The 14,986-nt window shown below is 39.5% G+C and overlaps 1 protein-coding gene across 10 annotated transcripts in view; it reads left to right on the top strand.

The window, feature by feature from the left end:
- Positions 1–14,986, top strand: part of phactr4b (phosphatase and actin regulator 4b) — a 188,259-nt gene that overhangs the window by 153,520 nt on the left and 19,753 nt on the right. For 6 of the 10 annotated variants that reach the window (XM_041212742.1, XM_041212743.1, XM_041212744.1 and 3 more), the window contains 4 exons: positions 3,546–3,626; positions 9,196–9,390; positions 10,305–10,631; positions 12,174–12,726. In XM_041212742.1, the coding sequence (XP_041068676.1) occupies positions 3,546–3,626; positions 9,196–9,390; positions 10,305–10,631; positions 12,174–12,726 (1,156 nt within the window). The remainder of the gene's footprint in view (positions 1–3,545; positions 3,627–9,195; positions 9,391–10,304; positions 10,632–12,173; positions 12,727–14,986) is intronic. The other 4 variants (XM_041212741.1, XM_041212739.1, XM_041212738.1 and 1 more) reach the window with 4 other exon arrangements.

Raw genomic sequence — 14,986 nt, 5'->3', positions numbered from 1 at the left:
CCTTTCTGGAATGCTGTTTGCTCTGGTACTTTGAGCCAGTGGCCATTCTATGTGAGTCTAAACGGTGAATGTTGGCAGTTTGTTTCATTGTAAAAAGGACTATAATGGACTAGTGGGGATCATGGGATTGTGATCAGCAGTGGGAATTCCAACTGATTTTTCCTTTTTCACCCCTTTTGCCGCAGGGTTTAGAGACCAGTTCAAAAACAGAATTACCTGGAAAAACTCAGCAGGTCTGGCAGCATCGGCAGAGAAGAAAAGAGTTGACGTTTCGAGTCCTCCTGAAACGTCAACTCTTTTCTTCTCCGCCGATGCTGCCAGACCTGCTGAGTTTTTCCAGGTAATTCTGTTTTTGTTTTGGATTTCCAGCATCCGCAGTTTTTTTTTGTTTTTATATTTAGAGACCAGTTGTTGTATCCCAGCTGCTACCTTGGCAGGAATGAGTTAACTGAGTAAACGGAGGAATATTTTGGTCTGAAAGGGTGCAGCACTGAGCCAGTGCTGCATTTGCTCACAAGGCCATCAAGGGAGACTCCTGATCCTGTGATTTTAATTAGATTAGTTATTCATGATCTAGCTCGCTGATCTGCAGTTCCCAATAGCACAATATGAGGGGAGGGAAATCTGTAAATTGTAAACTCATTTTATGTTCTGTTTTTATCAGATAAACGATTTTTGCAGCTGTTCCAATTACAGCTTAGTGGATGATTAATTTAAAAAAAAAACCTGCATTTAATCTTCTAATTTAAATTAGATGATTGGCAGCTTTTCTCTTCGAAAGCTGAAGCTGAAATTTTCTGAAATAAAGCATGAATAATGCAGGTCAATGCATGCCTGTAAAAAGAAAGTTAACTTAGATTTCAATTGAGCCGCCATTTCTGAAGAGTGGTCTTGTTCTGAAATGTTCACATGTCCTTTTTGAGGCATGGAATTGTGATGCAACACCTGCTTCTGAAAGTTCAGTGTTTGCACACACGTTACTAAAGACCCTATGCCATTTTTTTTCTTCAGTCAAAAAAATTCTTAATTGAAGGAGGAAAGAAGGGAAGCAAGATCTCTGCAGCCTAAGCTGTTGATGGGCAACAGTAGTATCATAGAATGATGCAGCACAGGAAGAGGCTGCTCAGCCCACCATGACCCTGCGGCTTTTTGAAAGAGCTATCCGCTGTAGATAGAAATAGATCTGTGCAGACTCCACTCGAGGGTTGTGTTTATGAAGGTGTCACATTTGAAACTTCTAAGGAGCCACCTCCACAGTGCAATAGTTTCTCTGGTTCAGGGGCCAGCAGCATTAATTAAAGCATTTACAGTTTCAAGTGTGTCTTCATTGAGAGTGCAGATTTTCCAAGGAATGTTATATGCATTAGAATCCACATATGTAAAGTTCATAATTTCCCTGTATCTAGTTGCTTAACATTGAAAGCATGGCAGTTTGAGCCTCATGATGCATGTTAACACGTACTAATATCTTCCAATAATTGACGTGTTTGATTTGAGATTGTATTTAAACTCTGTTTCAGCTATTCTTAACTCCTACCATCCATTATTCCTACTCTTGGATGCTACTGCTCAGCCAATTTTCTGACAAGGTCAATAATTTAACATCAATTCCATGAGCTTCAATTTAGCAAACGGTCTCTTCTGAAGGATTTTACCAAATGCCTTTTAAAAGTCAATATGAGTAAGATTCATAGACACTCCCCTGTCTACTATTACAATCACCTCTTCAAAAAAATTTCAGTGCTTTACAAATCCTTGTTGGCTGTCTGATCAACTGAAAAGTTTCAACATATTCAGCCACCTTATCCTTAGTTATAGACCCTAGGAATTTCCTGACAACCGATGTTAGTCTAACTGGTCTACCATTTTACGGTTTCCCTCCATCACCTTTCTTTAAGTAGCTGAGTAACGTGCAATTTTCCAATCTAAAGGAATAGTTCCCAAATCGAAAGAACTTTGGAAGATCATGGTTTGGGATCATGGAAACTATTTGATCTGGGGGATTTATTTCCATTTGTGCCATTAATTTCTCCATTGCTCTTAATTCGCTTATGTTAATTTTGTTGAGTCCCTGTTCCTAATTCAATAATTTCCGTGAAATGTATGTCATGCTAACTAAGTACAAACAATGCAGGCTTGAGTACATCTGTCAAACCCCCGGTTTAGCCATCCATCCCCAAATCAGGCTTAACCATGTCTAGCTCTTTCAGGCTTCAATCTTCTCTACCAAAGCCACACGTTTTTCTGAGATAACTCTGGGCTACATTTCTCCAATACCAACCATCTCCTTAAACACCCCACCTCTTCCCCCTTCACCCTTGCCTCCAAATGTGAGAAACTCATGGTGGTCTTTAAGCCATCCTTTGCCTCTTCTGCTTACCACACACTCCTTTCCCAACAACTGAAGCATCCTCTGGCTCTGCTTGATGCAGCCTTGAATGCATGCCTCTCTCTAGTTTCTTTTCCATCTCTTCTCAAGACCTTTTCAAACTCATCGTATCCATGACTGAACATACTTAAGTCCTCTAAATGTAGTTATAATATTAGGAAGGCACCTTGCAACTCTTCTAGGGTTTTTGTCCCTAACTTCTTTCATGCAACATTGTTGTCTCAAGAACAACAATGGAATAGATAGTGGGTCAAATTTTTGTGCTTTGTCCATCAGAGCCATGGAAAACATCCAGCAACATAGTTATAGGTTGTGTCTTTGCAACTTGGGTTGTGTTTTGGAGAGCATTTTGAGCTGTGTAGGACTGGAGTGAAGTGAAGTACTGGCAGTGGTAGTGCTAGATGCAAAAATCAAATTATTGCAGATGCTGAAAACATGAAACAAACAGAGAAAAATGGGAGTACACATCAGGCACAAGACACAAGATTTGGATCTGAAAGATTTATTAGCTGAAACATAAATTGTCTTGTATTTTCTCAATGGTTGCTGCCTGACCTGTTTTCTGCTTTTGTTTCATACAAGAAGCATATTAGGTACATGGCTGAAGTATTTTAGTTGAAGTGATTGTTTTCTTCCTTAGAAGATATTGTTCCCTATATGTTAAGTAAGCCCAGTGACAATGTTGTGAATGGCCTCAGTATAGCTTTGAAAGTACCTGAGTGCATAAAACAGCTACCAAACCTATTGTATAAATGGCTAAAGCCTTGTTATATTGAAGATGATCAGAACTGGTTATATTAGTAGAATCATTGGATTCTAAGCATAGCACGAGACTACATGGTCCATTGTGCCTGTGTAGGCTCTCTGAAAGAGCAATCCACTTAATCCCATTCCCCTTTTCTTTTATCACTTGATTTTTTATTTTTCAAGTATTAATCCATTTTCGTTTTAAAAGCTGTTATGGATTCTGCCTCCATCACTGTTTCTGGAAGGGTATTCATGACCTAAGAATTTTCTTAAATTTTTCCTAGCCTCTCTCTTCATTCTTTTGCTTGTGACTTGAGTTTTAATATGCATTTTATGATGTCACTTAAGGGAGCTTGTGGAGAAACATTTATCTGAAAGTCTTTTCACGGACATATTTTTATAATTCCAGTTTTGGACAGGAAGTTATCTGTGAGACAGAGCAGAGCTGAACTGGTTAAGAAGGGAGTGTTGAAAGAAATTCCTGAACAAGGCAAGTATAATGTGCATAGAGTGAAGAGAGATTTGATATATCTGGATTTAATTAATATAATCAAATTAAGTAATGAGCAAGTTGGATCCCTTCTCCCACCCAAACTCTTTGAGGAACATTGTGATTGAGTGGCTTTTGTAGAGCAATGTATATTGTCACCAGGATTTCATTAAGGCATAACTTTGGGATTGTGAAACTTTCATACAGTTTCTACCTTATCTGTGACAAATACTCAGCTTATTACAGACTTGAGTTGTGTCTGGAGAAAGTATTTGGAGCTGTACAGCACCAGGATGAAGTACTTCCCTGTCACTGGCACCAACAAATTGAGGCAATAAGTGAAACCTACATCTCCACAGAGTAGTGTGATTTATTTTTTCCCTTTTTATTGAAATGTAAGTGCCTATGGTCTTTCAGTGCTAATAGACTAAAGCCTAGTGACAACAGTAGGAGCAGTTCCTTTAACAAACCAGCTGAGGCTTTCCCAGTTCACAGCTGCAACTCAGAGTGATTGCTGCAGATCAACTGGTGATTAAAGTTAGATAAAGCAAGTGATTTGGTGTGCCTAGTTCTCCTATGGCAGATCTCATGAAGTGTCACCTTGGTTTATAAGGAATTCGGAAAAAAACTTCTTTATCCAGACAGTGGTGAGAATATGGAAATTGCTGCCACATGGAGTGTTTGTGGCAAATAACATAGATTTATTAAAGGGAAAGCTATATTAGTACATGAAAGAGAAAATAATTGAAAGATGGGTTGATAGGGTTCAATGAGGAAGTTCGTGTGAGGCATAAATGCTGGGCCGAATGGCCTGTTTCTGTGCTGTAAATTTGACATGATATTGTAATCTGGAATGCATTGCCTGAGAGGACAATGGCAGCAGATTTAATAGTAATCTTATATTTTTAAAGTTATCTATAATATTGAAAAGGAAATATTTGCGTAGATACAGGGGAAGAGTGAGACTAATTGGATAGCTATTTCGAAGAGCTGCCATGAATGCGATGGGCTGAATGACCACCAACTGTATTGTATGATTCTGTGATATTCTTTGATTGTGGGAGGTTTTAAGACAATTAGATAGAATTGGCTACCCTATTTCAAACTGGTCATGGAAATGTTGGCTTTGTAGTTGACAAGTTTCATACATTTTCAGTGTGGTTGAGAAGATCTTATTTCAAATAATTAATCTTCCAAAGGCATTTATACAGTGAGAATTATAGAATCATATAATGCTTACAGCACAGAAGGGGGCCATTCACCCCATTGAGTCAATGCCAACACCTTGTAAGAGAAGCTCAACTAGTACCACTTGCCTGCTCTTTTCCTGCGGCCCCGCAATTTTTTTTTCTCTTCAGGTGGTTATCCATTTCCCTTTTGAAACTCATGGTTGATTCTGCCTTCACCAAAAATACCCTCAAGCAGTACATTCCAGATCTTAACCATTCACTGAGTTTTTTTTTAAAGTTCATTTTGCCATTGTTTCTTTTGCCAATCGCCTTAAAACAGTGTCCAGTCCTCCGATTCTCAGCCCTTCTGCCAATGAGAACAGTTTCACTTTATCCACTTGGTCCAGACTCCTCATGATTTTGAAAATGTTGATGCAGTGCAATATCACATCAAAAGCAAAACCTATGGATTCCCCCACCATGATGCAGCCATCAAATATTGAAGACATCATCATGGCTTTGGCCGCTGTAGTGCTAAAACAACTTGGGGGCCAGTTAGTGGGGTTGTTAGTGGACTCTCCTACCATCCACTAATGCTCCTGTAAAGTGCTTTGGAATATTTTATTGCATTAAAGGCCTGTATAAAGCTTTTTTATTCATTCATTCATGGGATGTGGGTGTCACTGGCTTGGCAAGCATTTATTGCTCATCCTTACTTGCCCTGGAAAAGGTGATGGTGAGCTGCTCTCTTGAACCACTGCAGTCCATGCACTGTAAGTACAGCCAAAGTGCTGTAAAACTAGCTAATGTATTCATAGTAGTGAATATCCACCTTATTTCATAAAAGAAAGTGTTGCCAAATAGAATTTTGAAGAAAGTAAGTTTTTAACTAGATGCATTTTAGCAATTTGTTACACGTAACATTTTTTGTGGCAAACACAAAATAAACTAGTGTGAAGTGTTTTGAGAGAGGAAAGAGGAGAACCTGTTTTCTTTGGCAGTTTTCTTTGGCAGGAGAGTCAGTAATAGATAAGGGTTAAGGTAATTGGTAAATGAGCCAGAGGGGAGATGAGAATTTTTTTTTTACACAGCATGTAATGATGACCTGGAAAGTATTGCCTGAAAGGTCAGTGAAAACAGTTTCAAAAGTACTTCTACAAATGAATTGGAAATATACTTCCAAAGGAGAAGTTTGCAAAGTTAACTATCAAAGAGCCAGCACAAGCACAATGGACCGAATCACCACCTGTGCAATACAATTCTATAAACGTGTATTGGCCAACGGCATATAATTTTCTTAAGTTTGCATTCAGTACACAATGCAAAACAACATCTGGTTCTAGTCCTACTCGTCAGCATATCTCATTCCAATGAGCTTCAGTTCCACCTATTGAAATAATCTGATTGGTTTAATGCCAGCAGCCTCCACTGCCAATGATAAAAGCTGTTCCTTCTTATAATATGCTGACGAACTGAAATGGATTCAAAGGCTCACAGTATTTTTTTTATAGCCATACTTGGGATGAGAGAGTGTCACTGGCAAGGCCAGTCCATCCCTTGTTGCCCTGAGAAGGTGGTGGTTCACCATCTTGAGCTGTTACAGTCTGTATGGCAAAGGTGCTCCCCAAAGTCCTCTTAGGGAGTTGAAGAATTTTGACCCAGTGAAAATGAAGCAGCAGCAATATTTGTCCCAGGTCAGGATGGTGTGATTTGAGGTGATAATGTTCCTAAGTACCTGCTGCCCTTGTCCTTCTAGATGGTGGAAGTCACGAGCTTTGGGAGGTACTGTCTAAGAAGTGAGTTGCTGCAGTACAAGTTAGGAAGTTTTGGCAGTGGGGAGGAATAGAGTTACACTTGGAACTGATATATGTTCAGAGTTCACTAGTCAAAATAATGGAAGTTTTTAATGAGGTTTTTGCTGGTTGGAGATTCAGTAACTAAAAAGCATAAAATTAAGATTTTCAAAATAATAAACAGTTTAGGATAAATTCCTTCATGTGGAAGGTCCTTAGCAGATGGATTGTCCAGCCAGAAATCATGGTGGGAGCAGAGTCCATAGCAGATTTTATGAAGGAAATAAATATTTGAAAATGAAAATTTAAGAAATGCATGAGAAAGATGGGACAAAGGGGATAACTCTATCGCAATCATTGCAGCCAAGATAGGGCTTTTGTGCTGAAAAATATCCTAAGAACATAGGAAAGGATTAGGCCATTCAGCCCGTTGAGCCTGCTCCATCATTCAGTTAGATCATGGCTGATCATCTACCTCAACACCACTTTCTGGTGCTATCTCCATGACCCAATGTCAGTCTCCAGAAACCTATTGATTCCTGTTTTGAACATGCTCAATGATTGAGCTTCCCCCACCTTCTGGAGAATTCCAAAGATTCATCATCCTCCTCATCTCAGTCTTAAATGGCCTACCCCTTATCCTAAGATCATGTCTCCTGGTTTTAGATTCACCAGCCAAGGGAAACATCGTATCTACTTTTACCCTGTCATGTCCTGTAAGAATTTTGAAAGTTTCGATGAAGTCACCCCTCATTCTTCGAAACTGAAGGGACTACAGACCCAGTCTCTCCTCATAAGACAATACCACCATCCCAGAGATTAATCTGGTGAACCTCTGTTGCACTCTCTCTTTGGCAGGTACATCCTTCCTTAGATAAGGGGACCAAAACTATACATAGTACTCCAGGTGAGGTTACATCAAGGCTCTAAACAACTGCAGCAAGACATCTTTTCTCCTGACTGTTAATGTTGGTTTTTCCTTTAATCATACCTCAGTGAAGTGCTTTGGTACGTATTTACATTTAAAAGTGCCAGATAATTGCAAGTAGTTATTGCAATCTGATGAAATAGAATTTGTAGTGACCAGCTAAAGATGGATTAGAGCAAGGGGAAGACGAGGGGATTCGGAGTTGATGAATGTTCTGGGAATTCCTGCAGATAGATGAAAGGGAGAAGATAAACTGGAGAGGGGTAAATGCCTCTACCCTTCCCTCCACTCACCATAAACAAAATACAATTGGATTTTATTCTTAACAAGGGCTTCCCTGCTGAGAAGAATAATTATTGTCAACTTGCAACTTCCTATTAATTTAATGCATTGCTTCTTGGTGCAAGTAGGGTTGCCAACCCTCCAGAAAAATCTTGGAGCCTCTGAGCATTCAAGATTGATTTCCTGGTGACTACGTTCTGTAACTCTGAAGTAAAATCATAGGGAGTGTTAAAAACAAAATTATTTTTTCGCCAGTAGCTTTGAACACTTTTTATTAATTATGCAAATTTTGGAGATGGAGAAGGGTGTTTGGCTAACAAGAATATAATTACCCCATCAGAGTAACTAAAAGTCTGTATGCTTTCCATTTGGCCACGGGAAGGCGGAGCATTGTACAGATGGATGTGTTGGCCAATCAGTGGTGGGATCATGGGGGTGGGGCAGTTGGAGACAGGATAGTCATGAGAGGTATTAGCCCCAGAAATATGTACAACATATGTGCAGTTGGAAGCCTTAGATGCATGTTGGTCCCTAAACTTTAGGGTGGCAACTGAATGCACCAGTGATGGAATCTTGGCTGAGTCTGCAGCTTGACTGAGTGGCCGTTCTCAGGGGACCTAGGTGTTGCTCAGATCCTGTTTGCAGTATCAGCTAAATTTTCTTAAGCTTTTTAAGAGCCAATAGGCTAAAGCACAAAGGTATGAACAGAATGCAGTGTGGCCGGAAAAGACAGTATTGAGCGCTGATGTAACTGAGACTGCCAAACAGATAGCAATGGACCCAAATAGATAAGAGAAATAAAGACAGATTGCAAAAGGTAAGGCACAGAAAGGAGCTGATAGGAGGGCATAAACAAATTATCTGCTGTCTGTCTCTCTATCTATTTAGTGAGAAAGTAGATAGCACGCAGGAATTCTTGGAATTATACTGTGAGAACAGTAACTGCTTTACACTGAGAAAGCAGGTTGGTTACAATACCTTTTTCTTATGTGTCCTAAGTCTCAATTTGTTTGCACCACTGATTTACAGACTGAGATTGTGTTAAGCAATGGCTTACTGACTGTCTTCATAGAATCATAGAAGATGCAAAAGGGAGGCCATTCAGCCCATTATGTCTGTGATAGTCCTTTGAAAGATTTGTCCAATTAGTCACACTCCTCTCAAGTATGTATCCAATTTTTGTTTCAAAGTTGCCAATGAACCTGCTTCCATCAGCCTTTTCTGACAGTGCATTCCAGATTGTAATCCACTGCATGAAGAAAATTCTGGTCATCTTCCCTTTGGCTCTTTTGCCAATTACCTTTAATAAGTTCCCTGTTACTGACCCTGCTGCCACTTTCTCCTCATCTTCTACTCTATTAAAAACTTACCAAGCTTCCATTCTTTTCATTCTTCAGATGGGGAAATTAACAGCAAACCTGCCCAAAATAGTACACTAAAGAATGGGCACACGCTTCCTGTGGGTGAATTATCTACCTCAACAGAGGCTGAACCAGTAGCCAGAGGTGAAATAAAGTCAAGTTTTTCAAAAACTTCACAAGAAGCTGAGGAGAGAATGAAGAGCTCCGTTGAGGAACCCCAAAAAACTAAAGGTAAGAAATCAAGCCAAAGATAATTGCTGTTTAGTTTAAAGCAAACCTTTGTTTCATCAGGTTTAAACTGTTCTAATTTAGTAAATAAACCACCCATCTTTGTTATTTTACATGTGTAGAACGGTAAGCAAATGAAAGAGCTTGTCTAACCTTTGTACAATACAAATACCACTGACGTGCAGTATTTGGAAATTAACTTTTTCAAACTTAAGTTAAAGCCTAGTAAATTTCCTCATTACTGCATGACCCGTTAAACTTATCTCACCCAGATGCATTTTTTTTTCAAGCTTCATGATGTAAAGTTAAATAAATATTTGAATTTGAGTGATTGGTCTGCTGCTACACGTATTCGAGCAGCATCAATACAGCCTAATACAATAGGATTGCATATTGTATTTTAAGTATAATTTATCACAACTTGTGTCTTATTAACTTTTTTAGTTTGACAATTCACTAAATAACAGTAAAACCAAATTTACTGTACAAGAGCAGGCCATTCAACTCATTGTGCACCTGCTGGTGCTAGCTATATTGGAGCTGTTTAACCTTATTTTTCTGCCCTTTCCCTCTACCTCTCACAGTTTAATGCTTTGGTTCCCTTTTAACTTAATTAACTTGTCAAGGTATGCAGGCATTGCATTCACTCTCTCTATCTTATTTGGTTATCTTCCAATGCACTAATGATGGCTGCATCGTGTAACCTATTTTCAAGGAATGGAGAAGGCTATCTTGGAATTGGATCATCTGCATAAAAAGCTAAAACTGGACATCATCCATTTTAAGACAGTGTATATTCCTGTTTTCTACTGCTTTATAAATAACCATTTTTTAAAAATGTACTTGTCATCTGTCATATCATTTTTCAGTTTTGTGCCTCCTCTATCTGATGCACATCTTCTTCTAATGTTTCTCAGCAGAGCCTGCAGATAAGCGTCCTTTGTCAGAAATGGAGCCCATGCGTGACCAGAAACAGGCATTACTTCCTCCTAAAAGACCACTGTCAGCTCCCACTCTGGAAGCAGGCGAGGGGCAAATGAAAGATCCTGGAGCCAACTTGACTACTGCCAAGGACGTCTCTTCCATTATTTCCTGTTTTTCCACTTCCTGTTCCACCACTATCACCAATACCACTGACTCTTTGGCTGCAGCTACAAATACCACCACCACCACTACCACCACTCCTGCCAAACAACCCCCAATTCCACCTCCAAAACCCAACCGGAATAGCAATCCTTTGTTTGGTAAGTCTTTATATACCACTGCATGGCATACTTTACAAAATAAGCAACAAAATTTGACATCAAAATGGAAAGCAATTACAGATGTTGCTTGTGGGGAAGTTAAAGTTCATATACTTTGGATATGAGAAAGTTAAATTGGATTTTTTTTAAATGGTGAGGGAATAGGAACTGTGGAGAAGCTAATGGATTTAAGAATCCATGTATATAGATCACGAAAAACTAATTCACAGGTACAAAAAGCAATCAGAAAAGTTTAATGGAATATTGGCCTTTATCTCAGAGGGATTGGAATCCACAATTGAGGAAGTGATGCTTCAGTTGTACACAGCTTTGGTCAGATCCTATTTGAACTTAGTTTTGTGCACCAAATGGCAGGAAATATATATTGGCATTGGAAAGGGTAAACGAATGACTTGCATTTGCATAGTACATTTCATGATCTCAGGACTTCTAAAGCACTTCATAGCTAATTAATTATTTTCATAGCCAATTAATTATTTTTTGAAGTGTAGTTACTGTTTTATATGCAACACAGGTTCACCAGAATGACACTGGAGTTTAAAGTGTTAAGTTATGAGGACAGGGTGGATAAACTTCAGGTTTAAGGACATATGGTGGAGTTATTTAAAATGATTAAGTGATTTGATGGGGTGCGTATAGAGACATTATTTTCTCTGATTAGAGATGCAGAACAAAAGGGATTAACCTTAAAATTAGACCTAGGCCACTTATAAGTGAAACCACTATTCCATACAAAGATTAGTTGAAATCAGGAAGTTGCTTCTTCAAAAAGGGGTCAATTAAATTCTTCAAGACTGAGATTGGTGAGTTTTTTTTCAGGTAAAAATATCTTGGGGTATGAAAGATAGTCACATAAATAGAGTTGAGACACAGATCAGCCATCATCTAATTGAATGGTGGAACAGAGTAAAGGGATTAAATAGCTTACACTTATCACAATAATTGTTCATTGCCTGCACACAGTAAGGCTAATATTGTAACAAATGCTTTTGAACTTGTCCTGTAACCTTTCCCTGTTGTCCTGTGTCCATATATAGCAGCATTACTCACTCCTGAAAATCTTGATGCAGTATTACTAATTTGTTGCCCTTCTGATGTCATAAATCTTCTGTCTATATATATATATGTATATATATGTGTGTATCTCGTATTAATGTAAAAGCTTAAGGCATGATGGTGCAGCTGATTGAAAGTTAACCTGTTTTCTTCCAAGACAGTCTTAAATGGAAAAGATTTAAGAAAGGAATGTTCATCCTTATACTGAGCATGGTTTATGTTCAAGGCATAATGCCATATTTAATATTTTCATATTTTGACCACAACTACCTGCCATAGGATATTTTATTCTGTCCAGCTAACCATCGCAAAATGGTTGCCTTGGTGCTTGTTTAACACACAAGATCTCACGATACCCTTATCTTCTCGGGATGAAGTTTATGTTACTAAGCAATGAATAGTGGTACAATTCTTAAAACAGGCAAGTTTCAAAACGCTGACTCAATTTGCAAAATTGTGTTTCAGCAGAACTTAGTCACATCATGACCCCTGGCCTAGTTGTGCCAGGTAAGCATTCGCCACCAGGGTCCCACAGGAGGATAAACTTCAACCTGCCTGTGGCTGAGCCAAACAACACTACCCAGAATGTATGCGAGAACAAGGAGAGACCGCAGCTGCCAATGCAAGTATCGACATCAGCACATGCACCTACATCATCGCCAGCATTGCCTTCGCGCCCACCTTCTGCTCCAGAACCTGCTCCTCGTCAGTCCCTCCCACCAAGGCCTCCAGTCAAAGCTAATCCCCCTGTATTGACAATCTGTCATGCCAATGTGCAAAATGAGAAAGAACCTGATCAACAGCCTCATCCTTCATCTGATGACTGTCCTGAGCTCCTTCCGACGCGCCAATCTCAAGTTCCTTTGCACATAATGATCCAGCAAGCATTGTGTAGCCCTCGACCGGTCGTCACTGTAGCTGATGGTTCAAATACGGCAAAGTCTTTGCTTTTTGAGACTGCCTTTGATGATGCTAATAAGAGCCGGGCTTTGCAAGTCACCTTGGAGAAGTTAAAATGGTAAGTATATGTGTCATTTCAAATGGCTGTGATTTCAGTTTTGTGCACCTTGAGGTAAGGGATGTTAGTGTTGGGTAATGGAACTCTCTTTTTCTTGGGCACCCAGTGTCAGAATCCATGCACACCCAAACTCACTTTTAATGAATGTATCACAGAACCAACCTCAAAAAAATACCCCGCCACACTTCAATGAGCCATTCCCACACAAGCCATCCTTTTGCCTCTCCGAGTGTGACCGCTAATTGGTGTCAAGTTGAGGGCTGTCTTGTGCGGTGGGTCCATGGCCATCAGGAACTGGATTCTGACAGCAGTGCTCCTAGCTGACTAATAAAGTATTTGCTTTTACATAGATCTTTTGACACCTTAAGAGTGTCACAGGGTTGGCTTCACAGCCAACAAAGCAGTGTAGTCACTGTTGTTATGGAGGATAAATGTAGCCACTTTGCACGCAGGAAGATCGCAGAAATAGCAATGAAGCTAATGTCTGCTTTAACCTTTTTATAGTAGTATTTGTTGAGGGAAGAATGTTGGCCAGGACTCCCTGCTCTTGTTTGAGTAGTGCCATTGATTCTTTTCATATGATCGCCATTAAACACTAATCCCACTGTGGTACATCCTGCACATTACCTCGCTCCAAACCGGAGTTTAAAGCATGTAGTAAACAATAGAAAACTGGAGTGCTTAAAATGGGGTCTCTATCATGTGAAATAGTTAAGGTGAATAGCAATGAATAGCAAAAAAGAAGTTAAACACATGAGGGAGAATAGAATAGGTTAGCCTGAGATGGTTAGTTGAAGAGGAGGATGAGGAAGCTCATATAGAGCATAAACACAATGTGGACGTGTTTGTGCTGTACATTCTATGTAATTACCTTTCATTGCACTTATATCCAAATTTCAGGGAGTGCTGGTGTATCTATAACCTTTGTTCATTTGTTCTAATTAACCCAGATAATCATTTTTATATTGAGGTTGGGTGAGTTTTGTAATCTGGCCTGAGTTTATCAGAATGTGGCAAACTGTGGAAAACTAGATTAAGTTGATTGGCATGTCACAAGTGCATGGCTGGACCTTAGTTGGAGTGAGAGAAAATACCCGAAGGCAGAGGTGAAATGTTCAGTGTTATAGAAGTTTAAAAGTCCTTATAGGTAAAAAAAACTGTGCATCTTGTGGATATAATTGTGCATATACTAATAATGATTAGCAGAAGGAATATCTGTGTTTGTGCTTAAGTTCTATGAGCATCATTAACACAAAAGATAGGTTAACATTTTAAGGGGAATCCTCAGCGGGGGGTGATGTATCAGAATTCCTTAAGATATATTTAAAATTCTCCTAATTTTTGACCAACTTGCGTGGAAGTCCTTTTTAGAAAAAATAGAATTCTGATTCCCACTGGCATGCAAACCTATCTTTGCATGTTAGACCCTGTGCATTTCTATTCCTTTCTGTTTTTATTCCTAATGCATGTTTTTTGTGATTTTCTTGCAAAATTTCCTCAGTTCCTTTTCTCCCACCCCAGAATGCATTGTCTCCTTGCTAGGGTGTCACTGCCTGATTGTCATTCACCCTCAAGCCTCCCATTCAAATGGCATATTTATATTCCAGCCTCGATGCTCAGACTTAGAAGGTTTTTTGACCCAGGTGGTGTTAGACTTCAGCCTTGCCAGACTCTATCTTCACCTGATACTAAATGTTTGTACAGTGAATGCTGAATGGCATTTGGAAATGAGAGCCTTGGCTGATAGTCTCCTCCCTAGGTTTGGGGTTGTCCAGTGCCTGCTTTACATCACCTGCCACTGCACCTGCTAAGACCAGCTCATGCAGCATGAAAAATAATTGTTTTTGGGTTTCTCTGTTTCCTCTTCTCTTCCCTCTACCTGAAGGCACTAACTCATGTTAGGGTGTGGTTCTGTGCATCATGCTGGTTGTCCTTATGTGTGTAAGCCTTGACAGGTTATATACCTGTGTCTCCAGAGCCAGCCTGGGCCATTGGCCATTAGCCATTGCCAGAGCATTAGCCTGGGCCTCTGGATTACTTGTCCAGTGACATTACCACCATGCTACCATCTTTGACAGAACCAACCACGTTCCTGTGGATCTGAAGTCACATGTAGACCTGACGGAGTAATAGTGACACACTTCCTTTTCTAAAGGTTATTAGGTTTTTATGACATTCAATGATAATTTCATGGCCACCATTACTGAGACTAGCTTTATATTCCAATTGAATTAAATTCCAGTTATCAATTGATTTTAAG

This window comes from Carcharodon carcharias, chromosome 19 (assembly GCF_017639515.1).
Source record: "Carcharodon carcharias isolate sCarCar2 chromosome 19, sCarCar2.pri, whole genome shotgun sequence".
In the NCBI taxonomy this organism is placed as follows: domain Eukaryota; kingdom Metazoa; phylum Chordata; class Chondrichthyes; order Lamniformes; family Lamnidae; genus Carcharodon; species Carcharodon carcharias.
Note: the sequence above shows the minus strand (reverse complement) of the source record. Positions and strands in the feature narration are given on the sequence as shown.